This window comes from Cnephaeus nilssonii (genome assembly GCF_951640355.1).
Source record: "Cnephaeus nilssonii genome assembly, chromosome: 1".
NCBI lineage: Eukaryota > Metazoa > Chordata > Mammalia > Chiroptera > Vespertilionidae > Cnephaeus > Cnephaeus nilssonii.
In genome coordinates this window covers 84,204,344-84,228,031 of record NC_137072.1, presented here as the reverse complement: position 1 = coordinate 84,228,031, position 23,688 = coordinate 84,204,344, and the positions used below count along the sequence as shown (strand labels likewise).

General features: G+C 45.2%; 1 protein-coding gene across 4 annotated transcripts in view; it reads right to left on the bottom strand.

The window, feature by feature from the left end:
- Positions 1-3,814: 3,814 nt before the first annotated feature.
- The window catches only part of HOPX (HOP homeobox), a 29,383-nt gene continuing 9,509 nt past the window's right edge, over positions 3,815-23,688 (bottom strand). For 3 of the 4 annotated variants that reach the window (XM_079774691.1, XM_079774690.1, XM_079774692.1), the window contains 2 exons: positions 10,160-10,316; positions 3,815-4,353 (listed from right to left, as the gene is read on the bottom strand). In XM_079774691.1, coding sequence (XP_079630817.1) covers positions 4,276-4,353; positions 10,160-10,303 — 222 coding nt within the window. In that variant the 5' untranslated portion in view covers positions 10,304-10,316 and the 3' untranslated portion in view covers positions 3,815-4,275. Of the gene's footprint in view, positions 4,354-10,159; positions 10,317-10,484; positions 10,778-23,688 lie in introns of those variants that run through there. The other variant, XM_079774689.1, reaches the window with a different exon arrangement.

Below are 23,688 nucleotides of genomic sequence, written 5' to 3'. Positions count from 1 at the left end.
CTAGTTCTACAATTAACAAATTACACTGGTTCAAGGCCAGAAAGGAGAAAAGGACAGGGCCTGTGGCCTCTGTACTTTATTCTTATATATTTTTATTGATTTCAGAGAGGAAGGGAGAGGGAGAGAGAGAGATAGAAACATCAGTGATGAGAGATAATCATTGATCAGCTGCCTCCTGCACTCCTCACACTGGGGATTGAGCCCTCAACCCGGGCTCATGCCCTGACCAGGACTCGAACCATGAACTGTGATCTCCTGGTTCATAGGTTGAAACTCAACCACTGAGCCACGCTGGCCAAGCACTGCCTCAGTACTTTTTACCAAGAAAGGCAAAACCCTTTTCCAAAGCCTCCCTCATTCCCACAAGTCTTCAACCTAAATGTCCTTGGCCAGATCATGTTTCCATGTGAGGATGGAGGAGAAGTATTCCAGCTTTTCAGCCTCTACAACCTTGAATAGAGAAAGGTGGTGACAGAGAAAGGGGTTGGAGATAAATATCAGCCTAAGCAACAGGGTCTGCAATGGTAAAATTCGGACAACACAAGGCAAAGAAAGAGAGACTGTGCAGAGTTTTTCTCAGTCTGGGGTGGGTATTATCACTCTGGTGTGTGACCCTGGGTGTCCAGAAGAGGCTCCTGATAACAGAACTCAAAGAGCTCTGGGTTCTCCTTAAGACTTATCTCAGGAGTCAAAGTGTACCTCACCCTGTCCTCGTTAGAACTTTGTAGCAATAGTAGTCATTTTTACTCTCTACAAAGTGCCTTTTTACAAGTACAGTATTGCTATCCTTGCACTACAGTCGAAAAAGTAAAGTCAAGAAGGTTGTTAAATTCCTATTTAAAAGCACCAATTCTTTCCCTGCTGCCGTCCAGCTGCACAGAAGCAGCAGCTCAGGGACATTCAAGATCTGGCTCCATTTGTAACTCACCTGCTACCAACCTGTACCCCACCACCACGGCCATGGCTGAGGGAGGCACTGCAGCTGGAGGGGTAATGGATGTGAACACTACTTTACAAGAGGTGTGGAAGACCGGCCTCATCCATGATGGCCTAACATGGAATTTGAGGAGCTGCCAAAGCCTAGACCAGTGATGGCGAACCTCTGACACGCGTGTCAGTGCCATTTCTGATGACACGCGGCCGCTGAGGCGGCCGCATGCCGAGGATGAAACATTTATGTTATTTAAACTATAAATATCGCGAAATAATGTTTTTTCCTCAAAGGGACACACTACCCGAGTTATGCTCAGTTTTTTGGCGAAGTTTGAAACACCAAGCTCAAAAGGTTGCCCATCACTGGCCTAGACAAAGGCCAAAACCACCTGAGTGAGCTTGCTTTATCTGTGATGACCCTGTGTATGTCAAGTTGGTGGAGGCCCCAAATCAACCTCATTAATATTGATGACCACAAAAAACTAGGGAGATGGGTAGGCCCTCTGAAAATATTGACAGAGAGGAAAACCCCTTAAAGTGGTTGGTTGCACTTGTGTGGTAGTTAAGGATTATGGTAAAAACTCTCGGGCTAAAGATGTCATCAAATGCAAGAAATGAGTGAATAAAAAACTCGGCTCTTGTTAGAATAAATGAATGGACATGAATCGTCATTTCCTCCCAGCATGTGCCATCCGAGGATTCGTGGCTTGTTGGCATGATAAGCACAGAAAGCGATCCTTCTGTCATAAACAGTTCTTCCCAGCACCAAGATAAAGGCGCACTCTCTGCCCAGTTGGTCCTGGATGGATTGTTCTTGAATTATCTCTCTGTTATTCTAGAAAGACTTCTGACAAGGGTCTTAGACCTGGTTTATCATCTCTCCCATTGCTTGACATGGACAGATCACCGAGCTCTGTGTCCTCTTTGCCCACAGTCACAGTGGCAGCACAGTTCTTCCTCCCTCTCTGTTAGTCAGTGTCTGGTATGTGCACACATTCCTGTCTCATTGCCACCTTCTCTCTTCTTTCTGTCCAGAAAGTGATGTCAGTATCCAGCCCTGGCTGCTGACAGGTGCTCAGACCACCACTACTGATGGTGCAAGGGAGGGTGGCAGATGAGGCGGTCTGTTCAGATCCTAGTTCACTGTGTATTGTTTACAGAAGAAATGTTTTAAGGTAGAGGAAGAGGAAGCGTAGCAAGGATGTTTAAGGAGATCTTGTAAACATTTGTATTCTGGGTAACTGTTCGTGTTTCTTATTTTGGACTTTTTATTTTAAAGAACTGAAAAGACTGTGTAGGTAAGAGTTCAGAAGTGTCCTTTAGTGTCATTCCAGGCTGGGTTGGCAGACACTCGTATAGCTTTTCCAATATCCACTCTACCTGCTTCTTTTCTACCAAAAAAACACCTGATTTTGCTCAAGGCAGCAATACTCCCAATTTAAAATACTCACTTTACCACCCTAGTTGGTTTAGCTCAGTGGATAAAGTGTCAGCCTGTGGACTGAAGGGTCCTAGGCTCAATTTCGGTCAAGGGCACATGCCTGGGTTGCGGGCTTGATTCCCAGTGTGGGGTGTGCAGGAGGCAGCTGATCAATGATTCTCTCTCATCATTGATGGTTTTTTTTTTCTCTCTCTCCCTCTCCTTTCCTCTCTGAAATCAATAAAAAGATATTAAAAATAAATACATAAAATACTCACCTTACCACATTTACTTGAATTAGAAATGGCCATGTGACCCAAGTCTGGCCAATGATATGCACGTTGAAGTCGCTGGGTGGTGGGGGAGGGCTCCCAGGAAAACTTTTTTAAGGGGGAGAGTCTTAGCTGGCATTGGCCTTTTTCTTTTTCTCTTCCTTTATTTTCCCCCTTGACATGCAGACTCAATGACCAACCGTCCATCTTGCATCCATGAACACAAGAGCCACAGGCTGAAGATAGCAAAGTAGGAAGACAAGAATGACTGTAGGTCCTTGACAACATTAGGGAGCCACCTATCTGCTGGTGTTTTATGTAAAAACAATAATCATTTAAAGAAATAGGCAAAAAGTCTATTTGGTTAATTCACTGTAATCAAATATCTGTTCCATACAGTCAAACACAACCTTAATTGATAGACTGTTAAAATGTTTAATGTGCTATTATAGAAAACTAGAGGCCCAGTGCATGAAATTCGTGCACTGGTAGGGTCCCTAGCGGCCGCCTGCCACCGCCGGGCCTTCCTCCCTTCCCCTGGCTGGCCCCGCCCCCCTGGTTGAACTCCCAGATGCACTCGGTAGAGGGGACAATTTGCATATTATGCTTTTATCATACAGGATGGGTGAAAATGGACTGCAGAGTCCTTTAGAACAGTGCTGCTCAAACTTTCATGTGCATGTACACCCCGTGGGGACCTTGTGAAAGATGCAGGTTTTGATTCAGTAGGTCTGCATTGGAGCCTGAAAGTCTGCATTTCTCACAAGCTTGCAGCTGATGCCAGTCCCGGACCACCCTCTGAGTAGCAAGAATGTGGGAAATGACAGCTCTTTTGTCAGTCTGCTCTTCTGGTGGAGTCATTCTGTTTTTCTTTGAAACGCTTATTGTTCAGTAAAAAAAAAATTCAGAGGACTCAGTGCATTTTCAACAAAACGTTAATGTTTTATTTAGAATATCATTTTAGAGACAAAAAGCAGTTCATTTTGGCTAGCAAAATAAATTTAACAAAAGCATTTAAATAAAGTAAATCAAAGACTTTAGTGCATTTCTTTCTCAGTTACTTGCTTTTTCTGTCTTGTTACTTGTGCAGTTTCTGTCTTTTAGCCCAACCAGGTTCTTTCTAAGTTAATGCAGCTTTGATCTAAGGAACTACTTACTGAAATCTGAGTGACTCAAATATTCCTCTGTATTCTCATACACCTTCAATGTATTCAATGAAACACAAGGCAAACAACTCAGGGAAGTAGAGTCAGAAGGAAATGTTTCTCCCTCTTGGTCACGTTATCTTTTCAACAGAGGCCTTGCCTGCGCTGAAATGGATGGTGAAAGTAAATTGTTATTGGGGGGTGATGCTCCAAAGCAAACTTAGGTGATTTTCACACCCTCTGTCATCGTGACCCAAAGGGAAAGGCAAGCCACATCGCCTGCCTCGTCAAGCCGCTGCTTTACCCAGAAGCCGCACATAGCTTCCTATTGTTATTGTATTTTCTAGTTCTGTACATTAAAAAAATACAACATTGTGTTACATAGCAGGACAGCTAACAGTGAACATACAACACGACACTGACAAACCAAAACAGCTTGGTTAAGCCCAGGAGAGAAACAGCCGGTGGTCTTCATGGAGGCGAGCTGCCCACGCCCACCATCTCCTTAGTCCGTAACGGATCTGCTTTCTGAGGGCAGGCCTTCCGACTTCCGCCACTGGGCCAGGCGCTGCTTAAACCATTTCTGGAGGAGTGAAACGTGAAAAATTATCTGTCACATACTGAAAAAAAAAAATGATGTCCATTCCCTTCTAAAAGATAGCCTTTGTAGTCCAAAGAGAAAGGACGATTGCCTGGCCAGGGTTGCTCAGTGGTTGAGCATCAACCTATGAACCAGGAGGTTATGGCACATAATTCCCGGTCAGGGCACATAACTAGGTTGCGGGTTCAATATCTAGTCGGGGCACGTATGGGAGGAAACCATCGATGTTTCTCTCTCGCATCGATGTTTCTCTTCCTCCCTTCCTCTCTTCTCTAAAGTGTACCTCACCCTGTCCTCGTTAGAACTTTGTAGCATCATGAAAACATTTCTTCGGGTGAGGACTTAAAAAACAAAACAAAACAAAACAAAACAAAACAAAACAAAACAAAACAAAACAAAAACTTGGAAGAGGGACTAGTGAGAAATAGAAGCAGCAAGTATTGATGGACCTGGGAGAGGATGAGTTAGAGGACTCTCTGGGGAGTCGGGACCTGCAGACTCTATTCTCCGTGGCACTTCCCCACCTTTCACACATCATGGTGTACATTTAGAAAGCGGATATTTTCATGTCCCGCTGGTGTAAACAGGCAAGCTGCACAGGTAGATGACCACCGGGGGGCCCTGCAGTCCCGCGTCCTGCCAACAGGGAGCTCTATTGTGACCAATTAGCTCTGAGAACTTGAGGAAGTTTCTAAAAACAGAGCACCCGGTCAGCTCAGCTGTAAGAGAGGTAAGCTCAGGGGGTCGCTGTTGTCCCTTCTGGGATTTCTAGAACTTACCTATTCTAGGAGTAAGCAGATGAGGGGACAGAGCGGGAGCAGAAAGAGCACAGCTATGGGGTGCTAGACCTGGACTGTGCTGATGGCACAGTGTTGTGAGAAAGAAAGCAGGGGTTCTGACTGAGCAGAGATGGACGCCTGCCCAGCTGCACATTTAACCTCAGAACAAACAGGCAGGCTCTAGGGCCGTGCTGGGGAAGACGTCCTCTCTGCAGAGATCGAGGGAACTGCAAGGCCGTGTGGCATAAGCTCAAGATCAGAAGAAAGGGTGAGAACCACAGGAGGAGGAGTGTTTCTAAGGATCAAGGCCCATGGAGAGAGAAGGGAGTGAGGCCACAGGACACGTTAGGGCTCTGCACCACTGCTAGGCTGGCTGCCCAGCACGGGACCATACCTGCAACGCCCCTCCCTCCCCCCACTAACGGTACAACAGAGTTCACACACTGAAATGCTGTACACAGCTGTTAAGGTCAGTTGTCTTATACACCTTGGTACTGTGGGGTGGCCACGAGAAAAGTCCTGTAAAGCCTGGGACAGCTGACTACCCACCCGCAGGGAAGCCTTCTCCTTGGGGATTGCTGTCTGGGTGCCGTATTTCACACCTGGGGATAACGAACCTTAAGGAGAAGGGAGAGCTCATGTAACTTTGGCGGCTTTAGTCAAAGTTCTACTGCTAAAGGTGGGCACCAATTTCTTCTGTAATCCGTGTGTGTTTAGTTAATTCCAAAAACCCATGTGAGGGCAGCATGGCTCCGGCTTCATTAATGAGGTAGCTCTATGGGGGGTTTTCAAGGCTACAGGGTCTGATTCAATAGGATTTCCAGTTGCCAGAGCTGAATAAAGGGCAGCGTTCTTAAAGACTAATTAAAGCTTGGAGGAGGAAAGTCTCGTTTTTATCAGGATTCATTTAGGACAAAATGAGTGAGCTGGCTTCATTCAGAAGAGCCACCCACATCTTTACACTATGCATGAGGCAGAATATTAATGCACAGCTACCGAAAACAACCGGCAAGGACCACAGTGGTGAATTGGTGGGATGGCATCTAGATGCTTAACCAGATGAACCCTCACATCAGGGGATGGGACAAAGTTCAAGAAAAGCCCGACTATTTTCTAAAGATATGTATTGTAAACCACGTATGTATATACTAGTAATAATTTCGCAAAGCAGTTGTTGTCCAACAAAAACCATTCAACACCTTGCCTGCTTCCCCCCCCCCCCCCCCCCCCCCCCCGCAGAGCTGAATCTTTCCACATCTCACTCACATCAATACTAATTTTCCACCTGGCTCTCCGTTGTCTCAGGCATCCCCTGGGAAAGACATTCATCCCTCGCTTGCGTATAAACGAATGCCCTCATTACCCTCACCCATTGATGGAGATTTATTTACTCCAAGCGAACAGATGATAATTAGACACTGTGATGGGGAGGGGCTGAGGCAAAACAACATTGTTCCTGTCCTTTTCTCTAGTAACTAACATTTCATCCCTTTCAGGAGGAGACCTTTAGAGGTCTTTATTCCACTGATAAAACGTCTACAACTAAAAAGCACTGAGTTCTGGGAACAGTCCCAGGACACGAAGAGCCGATAAAAATACTGGAAACCTCTCTGAGAACCAGTGCCAGCTACACTGGGCTCCAGTTAGTGATAATAGAAAGCGCCAGATCATCTCGACCTCCCAAGGGGCCGATGAAAGAGCGTTCCCAGAGGCTTCTAACCCTGACTTCAAAACAATGCAAGGCACAGGGGTCGGTACTGTCAGGTTTATCTAAGTTAAATGTAGGCGATATCAAATTACTGCCCTGAGAAAAACCTATTCTCTTCAGGAGATGCAACTTAAAAAGTTATTTCCATTAGGTCACCCTTCACGTCATTCTGGCTTCCCACAGGTGAACCCCTCCCACAGCAGAGAACATTGTCCTGCAGTGGGACGGTCAGTGAGAGGTCATCAAAGCCCCCAGTCAGAGAAGGTGGCACCTTCTAGCCCCTCTTGCCCCTGCCAGATCATCAGCAATGATTATTATCTCCTAGGACCGTGGTCGGCAAACTGCAGCTCGCGAGCCACATGCGGCTCTTTGGCCCCTTGAGTGTGGCTCTTCCACAAAATACCAGGCCTGGGCGAGTCTATTTTGAAGAAGTGGCGTTAGAAGAAGTTTACGTTTAAAAAATTTGGCTCTCAAAAGAAATTTCAATTGTTGTACTGTTGATATTTGGCTCTGTTGACCAATGAGTTTGCCGACCACTGTCCTAGGAGCATCTCCTGTTTATTTTCTCTACTGACGCATTACTTGTTCTAGGAAAATAAACAATATGATTCAAATTCTGGAGGTGGGGGTGTCAGGGATGAGGGAATCAGGATATGAAATAAAAATTACTTTGGTGCCTTTATTAGTGGTGTAAAGGGACAACAATAATAAAGAATGGAAACAGGGTGTGCTGATTCCCTGCTTATGTGGAGGCCTAGCACACCCCTGGCCCCCAGGAGTTATTTAAAGGGCCCCTGCAAAGCCTGCTATAAATAAAAATGTTATTTATGGCTGAAAGTTCATCATTGGCATAGTATCTCCAGAAGACACTGTTTTTTTTTAAAGATACTTTAAAAATGTAAATACTGTTTGAAAGATTAAAGATGAAACCATTCTCACATACGAGTGCACACCGGGGTTGAAGGGGGCAGGAGGGTGGGGGTGGAAAGAATGGGGAGTTGGAAGGTGAGCCCCCACCTGATGACAGAGGGATACCTTGGGAGCCTCTTCCCCCAACTTGCTGTTGCCTCTCTCTGAGCTCTGGGCTCTCAGATGCTTCCCTCGGGTCTAAAAAGGAAGGCAGAGAGCAAGCCTAGCTATGGCAGCCCGGGGAGGAAGAGGTGTTGACCCCACGGCAGGAAAAGGAAGCCAGGGGCCCTGCTGTGAGGCTGACTCACCCCCACACCCACTGGTTTCAGGGCTGGGGCTGCCATCTGTTCACTGGAGGAAGGCGGAAGCGAGGAAACGGGAGAAGGGGCAGAGGCACCTGCCGTGCAGGGGTCTGAACTGGCCGACCTCAATCACAAAAAGAAGCAGGTGCCCTTACTTGCTTCCTGGCCCGGACTTGATTTCCTGTCAGTTCTGTAATATAAGGTGAATCTTGAGGGAAGACTGGATATAGCTGGGATGGCTGTCATTTAATGCATGGATTTTACTCAGGAAGAAATATAAATGGAATTCCAGTCTTTTCCTCCCAGCCCCCTGAGGCGTTTGCGTTCCTCCTCTGTGGAGACAACATAGCATCCCGGTGAGGAGTCTGGATGGTGCCCAGACTGCCAGGGCTCAAATCCTAGCTCTGCTACGTCGTCGTTGTGCTCTGGAGCAAATTATCTAACCATTCTGTGCCTCGGGTCCCTTCCCCGAACAACAGGGCTAATAGTTGTGACAAATAAGCGATTTAATACTTGGAGGGTGCGCCTGGAACAATACCTGCAAGTTTCAGCCATTACAAAGGTCCACATAATTACTCCGTCTTACAGGTAAGGGGATGGTGGCAATTCACCTCGGGAGAATCAGAGGCTGAGAAGAGCTTAGACCGCCAGTTGGTGCCGCGCCCACAATAAACCCACAGCCTTCTCTTTAAACGATGAGTAGTTACTGTCTCTGTGATCACACTTCTTTTCTAAATATAGCATGGGATTTTACATAATAAAACTTCAGCAGGCCACCTCCTCACGGGTTCCAAGAAACATGAGCTGTAAGACTTGGGTTACAGCAAATCACCTCCTACTACGTTCTGCTGTTCCCTTTGCGAAAACAGGGATGCTTGACTTTCTCTATGACCTAGGAGTGAAAGGATTTTCTAGAAGCAAGTTGTGTCCGAAGTGTGCCTGGCTTAATTCATAAAAATCACTTTGGGGTTGGGGTGGAGGGTCTTAGATCTAGGCTGCACCGGAGCTCCCAGGACAAGCTTTGAAGCCTCATCTGAGAGTGTGGTTCACGGTGAGGAGCGGACAGGTGTCTGATGATGCTCTGGGGTATGCAGTGGGAAGAATGAGTATCTCTGCTTTAGAGCGGAGACTGGAGGTGTGAGTGCTTTGGGCTTCCATGGGAGAGAGGCTAGAGCAGCTCGTAGTAGTAGTACGTATCATGCATAACCGACTGCCTTTCCATGACCAAAGGGAAAATAAAGTCAGAGTTACCAAATAACAAACACTGCACCTGCAGGTTAATAATCACGGACAGTGTTTCATTCGCTGCCCTAAACAATTTTCAGGATAATGTAGGAGGTTTTTAAAATAGATTTAAAAATCCATGCATTGAAGGGGACATCTGCTTCCACTCCCTCAAAGATTAAACCTGAGAGCCCGGGAGTTTTCAAATATCCGAACCAAAGCTCCCGGGCTCTGGGCCACCTTAGCTCTGCAGCTGCGGGGAAGCTGGGAGGCGATGGCGCGGAATGAAGGACCCCTGCCGTCCTGGCAAGGCCCTCTCTCTGGGCCTCAGTTTCCTCCTTTGTCAAACCTGAGGACTGCGTTTACTGCCGATCTCCAAGGTCCCCTCCAGCTCTGACACGGCCTCGGAGAGAGTTGAGGGCGCTGGGCTCAGAGCGCACGCGGCGCCCTCCGGAAGGGCTGCTGACGCCCAGGGGAGACCCTGAGCCCGGGCCAGCGGGGCCGGAGTGGATGGGGGCGCTCCTCCCAGCCCGGAGGAAGGAGAGAGCGCTTGTCCCGGCAGCAGAGGAGCGTGAAGGAAGGACGAACGTGAGATTTCTAAGCCGCTCCTGGGGAGCCCCCGCGGGCTAGAGTCGGGGAGAAGGGGGGGGGGGCGCCAGGGAGCCGGGAAGGTGGGGCGCAGCGGTCGGAGCGATGCAGAATCGGGGCTCCCGGGAACGGGCTCCCGAAGTGCGTGCGAGAGCGATGAAGGATCGGGGGAGGGCGGCGAGGCGAGGGCGAGGGGCGCCCTTATATTCACGTGGGTGGCGCGCAGCCCCGGGGACGGGGCCCCCCGGACAGGGGTCCGGGCGCGCGCGGGGCCTCACCTGCGTCTCCTCCTCGGAAAGGCCGGCCTCGGCCGCGATGAGCAGCAGCGTGGTGGGGTCCGGGTGCTTGTTGACCTTGTTGAAGTTGTACTCCAGGATCTCCACCTGGTCCTGCGTGGGGCCGCTCGCCGTCTCCGCCGACATGGTCCCGGCGCGGCTGCGGGGGAAGGAGAGGCGGCGGCGGTGAGCGGGGCCGGGCGCCGGGACGCGCGGAGGGACGGGGACGGGGACGGGGACGGGGACGGGGATGGGGCGCGGCCGGCGCCCTCGGCCCCGCGGGGTCCCCGGGGCCGCAGGCGGCGGGGGAACCTGCCGGGAGTCTTACAGGGACTTGCCCGGGGGTCCCGGTCTGGGTGGCCGGGAGGAGGGGGACGCCGCGCGCCTCTCGCCCTGAGACTCAGGAAGGAGTGGAGGAAGCGGCGCGGGTTTTGAAAAACCGCCGTCAGAGCTTCGTGGGGAGGGAGCTGCCCGCGGGCGGCGAGACGGAGGGCGTGGGTGCCCGGCCGCCGCACCGGTTCGCGTCGCTCGGCCTCGGAGGAGCCCTCGGCAGGGAGGGCCGTGCACCCCACGCCTCCTGCTCCCGACGAATGGCCCGTGGGGCAGAGGGGCTGCTCCGAACTGGGCGGCGCTTTGCATCGCTCCCTTTTGCAGAGGTGGCGATGGGCCCACGGAGAGGAGCATCAGGAGACATTTCCACCTGAGGGCTGCTGTGAGTCACTGCAATGCACCCTCCTCCTCCCTCCCTGCACCCCAATTTTTAGGCATGAGGCTGAGGCCTGGAGCCCTCTGCCCCGCGTGGCCTGGCCATTGTTCCACGGGACACGGGAGAGAGCCCACCTCGTTGTGTGCCCTCTAGGTAAGGACCCCAAGACAGAGCCAAAACCCAACTGAGGAGAATCGTCAGCAGCTGTCCTTTAAAAGCTCAGACTCCCCCTGTGATTGTATTAAAATACACGGCTGCCCCAGCCGGTTCCGCTCAGTGGATAGAGCATCCGCCTGCTAACAGAAAGGTCCTGGGTTCCATTCTGATCAAGGGCACATGCCTAGGTTGCCGGCTTGATCCCCAGTAGGGGACATGCAGGAGGCAGCCAATCAATGATTCTCTGTCATCATTCATGCTTCTATCTCTCTCTCCCTCTCCCTTCCTCTCTGAAATCAATAAAAATATGTTAACATAAAGTACTCTGTAAAGTCAATGACAAGCTTCAAGGTCTCTTGTATATCCTCACTTTAGAACCAGACATTGCTCTAGCAGATTTGGGGCCACATGACTTCCTGCATTCCTAAGTAGCCTCTGATTGCCCCCCCACCCCCAAAAAAAAAAAAAGAAAGAAAAGAAAAAGCCAGCTGTGCACCCTTCCACTCCCTCTCCCCAACTGAAAATATATGGAGGTATAAGTTTAGAGCCGTCAAGACCTTGGCGGTGGGTTTGGTACTAACAGGCCAGGACCTCACCTTGCTGACAGTGAAAAACAAGTGCAAGTGTGGAAATCGCATTGGTTTGTTGTTGTAACAAACAATTGCAAAACCATCAGCTACAATCCTGAGCACGTTCTGATGTGGTTTGTGCCTGGGAAGGGCCACCCTCCACAGTTCTGCCTGCAGAATGTTACCTGTGCCTTTTCTATAGTGTCCTGCATCCCAGGCTCCCTACATAAACATCTTTCCCTCTCCGCTAGGCCATTTGAAGAGGCTTTCTGGTAAGAGAGAATCTTGGGCTCAAGCCACCTGTCAGGTCACTGTAAAATCGCCCTGTGTTTGGGCTTTAGGCAAATAGCCGCTGCTATAAATATGCTAAATCTGCCTGTGTTTTTAGGGGGCTCTGTGCTCCTCCTCCTAATAATCCCTAGCAGTGATTCCTGTCACAGTGCTGAGTCAGGCAGGGTCCAGCCAGGTCAGAAATGCCTCCTGTCCTGGGGGCACCTATCTCCCCGTTTCTTTGACACAGAACTTCCATTTTCTCCTGTAACAGCCCAGGAGAACGAGGCCAGGAAGACTTACTTTCCCAGTGTCACCCCGTTGGGGACCAGCACCCTCGAATGGAAAGCCTTAGCTTCAGTTTCAGTCCCATGCTCCGCTACCCTTCTTCCAACAGGCCATTCCATCTCCAGTCTGGCCAGAAAGATCATGAGGGCAACAGTCTAATGCAGGCAGGGCTTGTTGCCACTTTGAATGGGCATTGACTGCCCTCTTAGGATACCCATTCAAGCCACAGCCGCCCACTGGAACCACCCACCGCTGCTCATTCTGCCTAAAAGAACACAGGAGGCGGGAAACTGCGGCCCCTGATTTTATTTCTTGACCTGGAAAGGTTCCGTCGTCTAAATTCCATTGGCACAGTTACGCTGGCTCTTCCTTGAAAATGTGCTACTTCTTTGTGGAGCCCTCGGTCCTTCAGAACGATTAATCAAATGAACAGGTTTCTAGACTGGACTCAGATGCAAGGACTGTTATGCATGTACTTTCCCTCTTCTTAAAATTGAATTGCTGTTATGTCATTCCCGGGCGGGCTAGTGTTCTTCGACTTAATCAGGTGCGTTTTCTCTTATTCTATTTTCGTGGCTTCCTGTTACAGGACTTAGTAAGAGGTTTCATGGGTAGGCCCCAGTTGACTTTAAAAGTTTAAAGTATCCCCTGGGTTAGTTGGCTGAGGAGCATTGGATGGACTTGGCTGGCTGCTGAGGAGATTTGTGGGAGGAGCATTTGAAAGCACCTACTTCTCCAAGGTACCTCAAACAGAGCTGGATTCTAGAAATGAAGTTGAAAGATCTAACCTCTACTGTGAGATCTACTTCACTTCTCCACAAAACTCTGTCATGCCAGCCCTCTTTGGATGACAAGTGCTTGCTGCTGCTGCTTTGTTTCTTCTCTCTTTCTTTTAAAGGAAACTTATAAACCAAATCATCCTAGTGACCTTGGCCTTAATAAAGCTTCTCAACTCTTGCCAGTAAGGAAACTGTTGAAAAGTTTCTCTGAAGGTAGTCTAAACAATTTTAGATGAAAAGAACTAAAAACATTTTAAAGCTTCTTAAACTTTAATTTTAGCACACGTTCTATTGTTGCTGTGGTTATTAATGTCTTATGAAGTTTTCAAAGAGTCATTGGTCTTGTGGCTGTGTTTTCTTTTGTGGATGGGGGGGCGGGGGGAGATGATGCCTAAACATTTCCAAAGTGGTTAAATGAAAATTGCTGGCTTTTCCCTAAACCAAGTCCAATGCCTCGTTGACATTCGGCCGTGTTCCCTGATCCTATTTATTTATGTTAAAGGTGTTTACCTAGATCCTCTCGAGAACCACATGCGGCTCTTTGGTCCCTTGAGTGTGGCTCTTCCACAAAATACCACGGCCTGGGCGAGTCTATTTTGAAGAAGTGGCGTTAGAAGAAGTTTAAGTTTAAAAAATTCGGCTCTCAAAAGAAATTTCAATCGTTGTACTGTGGATAGTTGGCTCTGTTGACTAATGAGTTTGCCGACCACAGTCCTAGATGAACTGGTTCACAGGAGCTGCTACAACCGTACCTGGTAGAGATTGCCATGGACTCACACTTGTCTTCTCCCTCTCCCAGCCGTTCTGACCTCTCTGTAAAGCCACCAATATCAAACCAGGAGAAAAAGATGACCAGTGGCAGATACTCCTCAGAAACAGATTCCCATGGTGAGCTGGCCAACAGCAAAAAAAGGCGGATGAATCATCCTTTAGGCCCGTCTCCCAATGTTCTTTAGCTTGGAATTTCCTTTATGTTCACTCTGAACTTCCTGGAAGCAATGGACTCTTGAAGCATTTTGTATTTTCTTAAGTGAAAAAAAAAAAAAAATGATGTGCTGCCATTTTCCCCAAAAAAAGTGGTTGGTCTTTGGAAGGGGCTAGAGTTTTGCCACTCATCACTTACTAACTACTCTGGATGAGGTGGGAGAGAAATCACGCAAGCTGTGTCTCTCAGAAATTGACCAATAGGAGTGGAATATTGATCTGCCTCCCCACACTAACACAGGTCTGGTTAAAGGAGAGAGTTTTATTTTGTTTTTTGATTGGTTAAGGTCTTTCAGCTGAGGGCAGTAGTTCCCATGCTTGACTGGGCCTCTGAGTCACCTGTCGGAAGGTCCAGGCCCACCCCAGATCTCCTGAATCAGAACCACATTTTAAGAATCCAGCATGGGAGAGACATAAAAAGTTTTCCCAGCTCTTATAAGATTTTGCAGTTTAATCCTTATAATCAACTATAAATGTTTAGAGCTTCTCATATCTTAATAGCTATAAAGATGCATTGAAATATCTTCTAACTCTAACACTGTGTATCCTCTCAGCTGTTGAAGAGAAGGTAAGTTGAGGTAGTTTTAAAGGAATAAGGTTTTAAAAATACACATGGGGGGAAATGTAAACAGCCTGCTATTCATCTTTTGTATATATGGTCAGGAATAGGGAAATTGCCTTTAAAATTATGAATTATCAAAAGACTATTTTCCATGGTTTCAAAAATTAGAAATAATGTAAAACCCTTTTTAAAACCTTTCAGAAAAAATGTATTCTTGTGTTGAGATCAGAGTTTAAGAAAGCAGGTCACCCAAAGAAAAATTTCTTCCACCCCATCATACCAATTTCCATAATTGATTTAGAAGCTAAAAATCACAGTGAAAAATATTTGGCAACCTTGAGTTTGATTGTCTTCCTCTAATTCCTTAAATGTTCCAGTGAGGGAAATGCTAAAAGTTAAGTTGTCATTTATACAGACAACTTATATAATAGAACTTAAAACTGAACATTAGACTATGAATATACTATGTATACATAATGTCATTGCTGTCTCCAGGGAAACAAGATTCCACGCCTTTATGAGAAAACACATTTTTAAATGCTGTATTGATTCAAATTTTACATAGTGAAAAAAACAAACTGGAGGAAAATATAACAAAATGTTAACAGTGGTTATATCTAGATTGTGGACTTCAGATGACCTAAAATTTTTTTCTTCTTTATATATTTTTTTCTGGTTTTTCACATTTATTACTTGGAAATTAGACATTGATTTCTTTTTCTTAGGAAAAGGCACCCTTGATCAGATCAATTGTCTGTTTTCTGTTTCATCTGAGTTTTGTACCAAATTACATTTTCAGAATAAGCATGAGAGTTGCTTTCTGTCAAGTCTACCTAGATCAGTGGTCGGCAAACTGCGGCTCGCGAGCCACATGCGGCTCTTTGGCCCCTTGAGTGTGGCTCTTCCACAAAATACCACGGCCTGGGCGCGTCTATTTTGAAGAAGTGGCGTTAGAAGAAGTTTAAGTTTAAAAAATTTGGCTCTCAAAAGAAATTTCAATCGTTGTACTGTTGATAGTTGGCTCTGTTGACTAATGAGTTTGCCGACCACTGACCTAGATGATTAGGGAGGTAAGAATTTTCATTTCCCACTCAAGTATTATTAGATATCTAAGGATATATATATAATGTATATATAAGTTATAAAGCATAAATTAAATAAACAAAGTTAAATTATTACCAGGCCTATGGAAGCTGCTTGTATTTCCTTCCCAATCCCACCCTCTGGCTTCTCTGCCTCCAGAAGAAACCAAGGCTCTGACTTCTGTATTAATCATTCTCTTGCTTTTAAAATTAGTTCTATCACATATGTACGGTTCCCTAAAAGAGCACTTTTTTTAAGATTTGTATGTTTTTGAGATGTATAAAAATGGTATCACTACATATAATTTTTTGTAAATTGCTTTTTTTTGGTCAACATGCTTGCAAGACTCATCCATATTTCTACATTTAGAGAAGTTCATTCATATTCAGAGCTCTTTTCTTTTTGTGAATATTTGGGGGTTTCCAGTTTTTTTGCATTTTTTTTGTTGTTGTTATGATGAACATTTTCTTTCTGGACATTTTCATATATGCCTTCTGAGGTACATCTAGGAGGGTTTGTCTAGGATATATACAGGGAGTGGGACTGGTCCTAAGGTATGTGGCTATACAATTTACAACAAATTTTAACTTGTCTTCCAAAGTTGTTGAACAAAACTACATTTCCACCAGCAGTGCATAGAATTTCCTTTGCTCCACATCCTCATCAACACTTGTATTGCTAATTTATTTTTATTTTTTGCTATTATTTTTTTTTTTAATTTGTTAATCCTCACTGGAAAATATTTTTCCATTGTTTGTAGATAACAGTGAAAGAGAGGGAGAGAGAGAGGGAGGGAGAGAGAGAGGGGGGAGGGAGGGAGGGAAGGAGGGAGGGAGGGAGGGAGGGAGGGAGGGAGAGAGAGAGAGAGAGAGAGAGAGAGAGAGAAACGTTTATGTGAGAGACACATCAATAGGTTGCCTCCTGCATGCCCTGACCGAGGCAGGAACAAACTTGCAACCCAGGTATGTGCCCTTACCCATGACCCTTTGGTGTGTAGGCCAACGCTCTAACCACTTATCCACACTGGACAGGGTACTATTATTTTTATGTATTCTTGTTATCCACGAATAATATCTAAACCTTCCTGAAGCTATTTATATTTTCACCCTGTTTAACTTCTTGGGGCTAAAAGGTTCCAAATGTTTACTGTTTGCTTATAAGAGTATTTCCTGTTCCAGCTTAGGAGATTTGAGGTATTTTTAAAGAATTTAGACTTTGTCTCCAGGCTAGCTCATTATTTCCATTGGTGACCAAGAACAATACAAAAGATGTATGGAAAACTAATTACAGCAGACCTTGTCTGTATTATGTAAAAAATGTTACGATTTCCCCGTTTACAGAAGTCAGAACTTAATTCTGCACTTCAAACTGTGTTAATCATATAAATTATTGCCCTCTCCAAAAAAGTGAATCTTGAAGTCTCCAAATAAAAACCGCAGAGGTGAATTTAAAATGATTGAATGAAGAAGGAGAAAAGATGTTGGGATAGACAGGAAGTATAAAAGAGAGGGACTATTAGGCTGTGAGTTTAAAATAGGATATAATCATGTAAAATTGAATAATGTACTCAAGTGTTGGAACTGCAATACCACAATCATGGGGCGCTGAGCTACAGTTCAATAGCAGGTAGATATTTTCATTTCTCTCGCATTCCTTTCTTAGGAAGTAGAATGGGATTAGTCCTGTTTTGCAATCAGGAAAGTTTAACTAACTTGTCTACAGAGTCAGAAGAAGGCTCAGAAGTCTACCTTTTCTTTTGGCTACAGCAGTAAAGGCAGTTTGTAATGTCATTAGCATCAAGATCGATTTAGACCTACAAAATACTGTATATTCTCCTCATGCTCTACTGATGTCAGAAATTCTAAGATATCTCTGAATCCCCGGTTTGGACCACTGAGCTCTAATTTTAGTCGTTGTCACTTTTAGTGAAGAATTGGGCCGGGGGCTGGTCTTTCTTGTGTGGGCCAGTCCTACTGTGGTCTCTCCAGCCTCATTCCCGTTGCTGGGGCTGCAGCCTTCTCACAGACCTCCACACATTCCCTGGGAAGCCCTAGTGTCTACTTCCCACCAACGCAACAGAGATGATGGAATCGCCCCTTTCAAGTTTTTTCTGACTCCATTTTTGGAGGTGCAGATAACCTGGGGAGATTGGTTCAAGTCTGTCCAGTAAGAGCTGAGCTCCTAACTTTTGACCCAGTGTAAAAGGTTAGGAGCTCAGTGTAAAAAGCTAAGAACCACCTGCCAGCTCACTGACAAGCACAGAATTCTCCCAGAACATGCTGCACTTGACTCAGTGAGGCAGGAAGACTGAGATGCCAACTCATACTTGAATTCATGCCATTCCAACTGGTCGCCAGGGACCATCTCATCCCACGTAGTCTTATTCCCCCCAGTTTTGTCAGGCAAAGAAATCATGAGGTTTGGTTTTTCGATGTCTCATCCCTGCTCTGGGATTGCATTGCTTCGTGGTTAATCCAAGGCTTAAAAATAGGAAGTGCTGCCTTCTTTGCTTTGGAGTTCTGCACATCTGATGTGCACGATGGTATGTGCTCTGTGTTGTTGCGAATTCAGCTTACTGCTTTCGAGGCCCTCGTCTTTGGATTCGCTTTCCTCGTTTCTAGAAGCCTCCCTCCCCCCCCCCCCCACCCCCATTTCAGGAAACCCAGCAGAATTAAGAGCAAAATGAAATTTAAGTTAATGGAGCAAAAGTTCATATATAGTTATAGGGACAGTGCTTCCAAACTGTGAGGTGCCCGCTTACAGAAGATACTGTTCTTTAAGTGAGTGTGAACTAAGCATTCAGTGGGGTGTCTCTTGGGTGGCAAACTGATCAGAAGAGCTTTTAAGTTTCACTCTTTCTGGGTAACAGTCCCCTTTTTAAGCTTTCTCGGCTGGCAAAGGACAATATCTGAAACCGGAACCTTTAAAAAAATAAAATGCTGTATATATTGCTTCATGAGAAGATGTTTCCCTGGGTGGAACTTCTGAAGACTAACAAAGTGGGGGTTGGGGTCATATCTTAAGCATGTTTTCTCATTAGCACTTCCACATTGTGTATTGATTTCTACTTAATTATTGGTATTTTCACTAATTTAATGGTTTCTTTGCTCATTCCTCTACTTCACTCCCCAATTTATCCTTTTATCTATTAACTAGAGGCCCAGTGCATGATTGAATCATGCACGTGTAGGGTCCCCTACACGCTTTCGCTTTCGATCACGGGGGAGCTGGGTGCCTGTCCACTGGTGCCTGAGCGGACAGGCACCCAGCTCCCACGCTTTTGCTTTCGATCGCAGGGGAGCTGGGTATCTGTCCGCTGGTGCACCAGGCCTTTCAGAAGCCTCCGGCGCGGCGAAGGCTTCTGAAAGGCCTGGTGCCTGAGCGGACAGGCACCCAGCTCCCCCGCTTTTGATGGTCCGCGGCGGGACGTGAGCTCGCTGCCCCAGAGGCCCCTTCTGTGCCGCAGCACAGCCATGGCACAGACGCTGAGCTTGAGCCGCTGCTGGCGACGTGAGCTCAGCGTCCCGCCAGCCTAGTCGGCCACCCCGGCCACCCCGAGTCCCGCCCCCCCCGCGCCTCCTGGCCAATTGCGGGCATAGCGAAGGTACGGTTAATTTGCATATTTGTCTATTATTAGGTAGGATGAGGAAACATTAATAGGAAAGAAGATGAGTAGTGAGAAAGTTAAAAATAAGTAGGAACAAAATATACTATGAATTGGTGAGTACATTTTTCTAGGTTGTCTTGTCCTATGAGAATAATGACCAAATGGAAATTGTTTTGGAAATAGTTTGTTCATGAGCCTGTCTTCCCCACTAAATTATATTCTATGGTGGATATGTCATCTCTTATACATTTAAATCTCTCCAGCTTTCATTAGAAGTACCTGGCACTTAATAGGTACTCATTAAATGCCTGTTAAACTGAACTTATATGATGCCATCTGGCATGACTTGATTTAGAACACAAGTTAGGAAGACACTGCTCGGTGTTTTCCACAACTAGGACTGGCCATGTTCAAAACCAAAACACAACATTGGAAAAAATAACTTTCCAACCTTCTAATATGTCTTGGTCCTCACTGCCCCAAACAGTACGGAGTTGATTCATATTTTTGAACTGCATACAGAAACCTCACCCCTGTTATAACAATAACAACCAGATATGTTTTGAGTGATTACTATGCACCAGACACAGTCCTAAATGTCTTAAATGCATTAACTCATTTAATCATCAGAGAAATAAGGCGCTCTGAATGGCTCCATTTTACACATATGGAAAGTGATATAGATGAAAATGTATATAACTCTCCCAAGGGGATGTATATAACTTTCCCCCTATCCAAATCCAATGAGTAGCAGAGCAGGGTTTTAAGCCCAGCAAGTCTAGCTCCTGCATCCATATTATTAACCACTACTCTGTATTTCTTCCTTGCATTGAGCAGTTAAGCAGACAGAAAAGCCTTCATGGGTGGTTGTGGAAAGAGGGGCAGTAAAGCAATGTGGTGTCCTGTGTCTGCTCTGGCTCCCCTGTGGGGTGGGGCTAGTCTGGGAGCAGCCTCTCCTTCCCTGTGGCATGTTTCTCATGGCTGGTGACCAGACACATCTCTGACCTAGCTAAATGGACAAGCCAGTGATTCAGTTAATGTCACCAGCACCACTAGCCTGACCGGCTTTCCTTCCCCACATGCTTGTCTGTAATTGACACAGAGTTAATTGAAAGATGACATTATGTTAATGATGTAGTATTCAAATGAGAAAAGTTACTGCATCCGACAGAATGGAATAGAAAGCTGGGCTTCAACCAGACCAGATGGATCTTAATGACTGTTTCTTCTACTTAATCCCTAGATGTACAGAGTCTGGTTGAGTTGATGAAGGAACTTCTTAAAACTGTGGTTGCAACAGGTCTCTCGGTGGCCCAGACTTTCTATGGCCACTTACAGAAAATAGCAAGATATTATGGCAGCTATTGGAAGGGAGAGTGTCTGTGAATGACTACCAGCAGTGAGAAAAAAATTAATCCCGGACATAAAATTATTTGTATTTACACTGAATTCTTTTTATTGATAACTCATGTTCTAATCCAAAGTTTTATATATGGAAACAAAAGGAAGTGGTGAAAGATAATAATCAAACTTTAGGCTTCTTTTTTGAATGTGCCATGATAAAGTGGAGTATTAATCTACCTCCTTAGAAATAAATAGGCTAGTGAAAGAGGACAATGTCATTTCCATTATCTCCTTATAGAAGATATCCATATTTTAAGCAGGTTGCTTTTCCAAAGGTCTACCTCTATGATGATGGTTTGGAAGTCAGAAAAAGTTTTATTTCGAAAGAACATTATAAATTGTAGGTAGATTCCAAGGCTAACCCACAAAAAGGAGTGTAACTAAAATACTACATATTTGTTACTGGGGGAGAGGGAGGTAGAAAATAATCCTGTTCAAATATCCTAGTGAAATTTAATAAGAAATCATTTTATTTTGAAAGCAAATGCTGAAGAAAAAGCAGTTTTAGTTAAAAATTGGCTTAGAGAAAGAGGTTTTGGTGCAGATATTGAAGAGGTTTTCAGGAGACTTTTGATGATCTTAGAGGATCATAGCACAACTCTGATGTATTTCAAGTGTCCAGAATAGTCTCTGACACATTGTTGGGTGTCCAGTGGATGCTTACTGAATGCCTGTAGATTGAACTTTATTTTCACTGCAAAAAGTATGACTTCCCTTTATCGTATAAAGACATAATAATCAGAGCTGTATTTGTGTCATAGATGAAATAAAGAGGGGGAGAGAGGAAGAAGGGGAATGTTGAAAAGTATGGATGTGAGCAGCAGGTTGTTTGAGACAGAATCAATGAACAATCAAGAGGAAGCCAGAGATTACTTCCCATGGTCCTCTCCTCGTCCTTCTACCCAAGGGACAAGGAGGAGAGATTTTATGCGTCGCATTTCCCGAGCCAGCCACCAAGCAGCGCTGCCAGACAAGAACAGTTTAGTTGCTGGCCAGAGCTCTTTGTAGGTGGGAAGAGTAAGAGAGAAGCAGAAATAAAATGTTTTTGAATATACAGTATTAGTTACAGGGGGGATGTTTGTATATCTTTAATGGGTAAATTGTATGTAGAAGATACATTTTATTTTATATATGTTTTTATTGATTTTTAGAGAGAGAGAAAGGGAAAGAAAGATGGAAACATCGATGAGAGAGAAATATCATTGTTTGGCTGCCTCCTACACGCCCCTTTCTGGGGATCGAGCCTGCAACCCAGGCATGTGCCCTGATCTGGAATCAAACCCAGATGTCTTGATTCTTGGGTCAGTGCTCAACCACTGAGCTACGCTGGCAGGGCAATAGAGGATACATTTTAAATTTCCATTCTAAATGAAAATATTACACTGGTATGGAGTAGTAGAAAAGCATGAGGCAAGGAGTCAGACCTGGATTTCTATTTTAACTCCTCTTTAAAAGTCACACACCCATGGCTGAGGTTTTTAAGCTTATTTGAAATGTAGCTCCCTTCTCTGTAAAATGTGGCTGAGAACTTCCTTCCTTGCCTGTTTACTGCAGTTGTGGTCCAGTGAGATAGCGCTCATGAAACAGCCTAGAAAACTAAAGTGATACAGACATTTCCAGAATGTTATATTATTTCTTCCTTCAGAAAAGTGAAGATGGGGGGATAAGGACACATAAGTAATACCTTAATCAATAAAAAAAAAAAGAAAAGAAAAGTGAAGATATTGGGCCAGATGACTTCTGAGGTTATTTCTCCTCTAAAATGCCTATGATCAGAATAGCCTGCGTTTTAATTTATCGTGTTATTCCTTATCAATGTTTACTGATGTCATTGGCCTGAGAAATGGGAGGACATGGGTCCAGTCTAAGCCATGTCCCTGATTTGCCAAACGCTCTGTGCCAACTTTCTACTTCAAAGGACAACTAAAGAGCCCATGAAACATTTTCAACCAACGTGCTCTTTAATATTCAGTCTACCTGTTAAATTAACATGGCGTACAGTTTGCCATCTAACATGGAACATTTAAGTTTAAAAGAGGTGCTATGAGTAATTACACCAAGATACCAGGCACACATCACAAGTGCCCTAGGCAAACCTGGACAGCTGGTCCCCTTATCCTAGGTAAAATGTTAAGTTTGTCACTTAGGTGTAGAAAGATAGAAACGTTCCTGTTGACTTTAGGCATCTGTAATGCTGTTACAGATTAGTAAGATGCAGGTCTGTTGGGATCTTAGAGAATAAAACCACAGTAACAGGTTCTTTCTTTACTCTGAAGAAAGCCTATTGTTGCAACTCTGTGTGGTTACAAGTAAGGAGGATACAGGATGGCTTCCAATTTCCTGACCTTTCATTTTTATTGCAGTTTGAATACGCAGGGTAGAAATTTGTCTGGTAGGATGAATAATGCTTGGGCCTCTGCCTGCTTTGGGTATTGTTAGTATGGTTGTGCTGATGCTTATTAAGTGGGAATATCCATTACATCTCAAACACAGTCCCATCCTAGGATCAAATGTAAACAAAGGAACAACAACGGTTTGTACTAGAGATTTCCATGGAGCACACCCATGTGCGCAGGTCTTTTCAAACCAGATAATGCAGGAGAGGTGAGACTTGTGAAGTACACTGAATGATTAGATCTCTTCTTTGAAAATATCTGATGCCCTAACACAACGACAAATTTGACAGAAAGATTTTTTTTTTCCTATGGAGAGGGCAGAGATCTCAGTATTTTCTAAAGAAAACCATTAAACACAAAAAGAAATTTGCATTACTAAGCTTAGAAGCAAATAACAAAAAGATCAACTTTTTAAGCAGTTAGTGAAGAGAAAAAATGGCACAAATGAGTCGAAATGACAACTAATAAATATTCCTTTTATGTTTTAGAGTGTGTTATTAATTTTTGGTCACCCATTTAGCTTCCTAATTATACTTTATTTAGGAAGGCATTAATTAGATTAATTAGATTCACAGACTGTAGGCTAGGAAGATATATGTGTTGGTTGCAGAGAAGAGAAGGGGTGCTCAAAAACTTAAATACTGGTGATAGAAATCAGCCTGGTATTTTAAAAATCGAATACAGAATTGTCATAATGCTCTGCAGCCGTTCAGTCACCTTAGAATGTT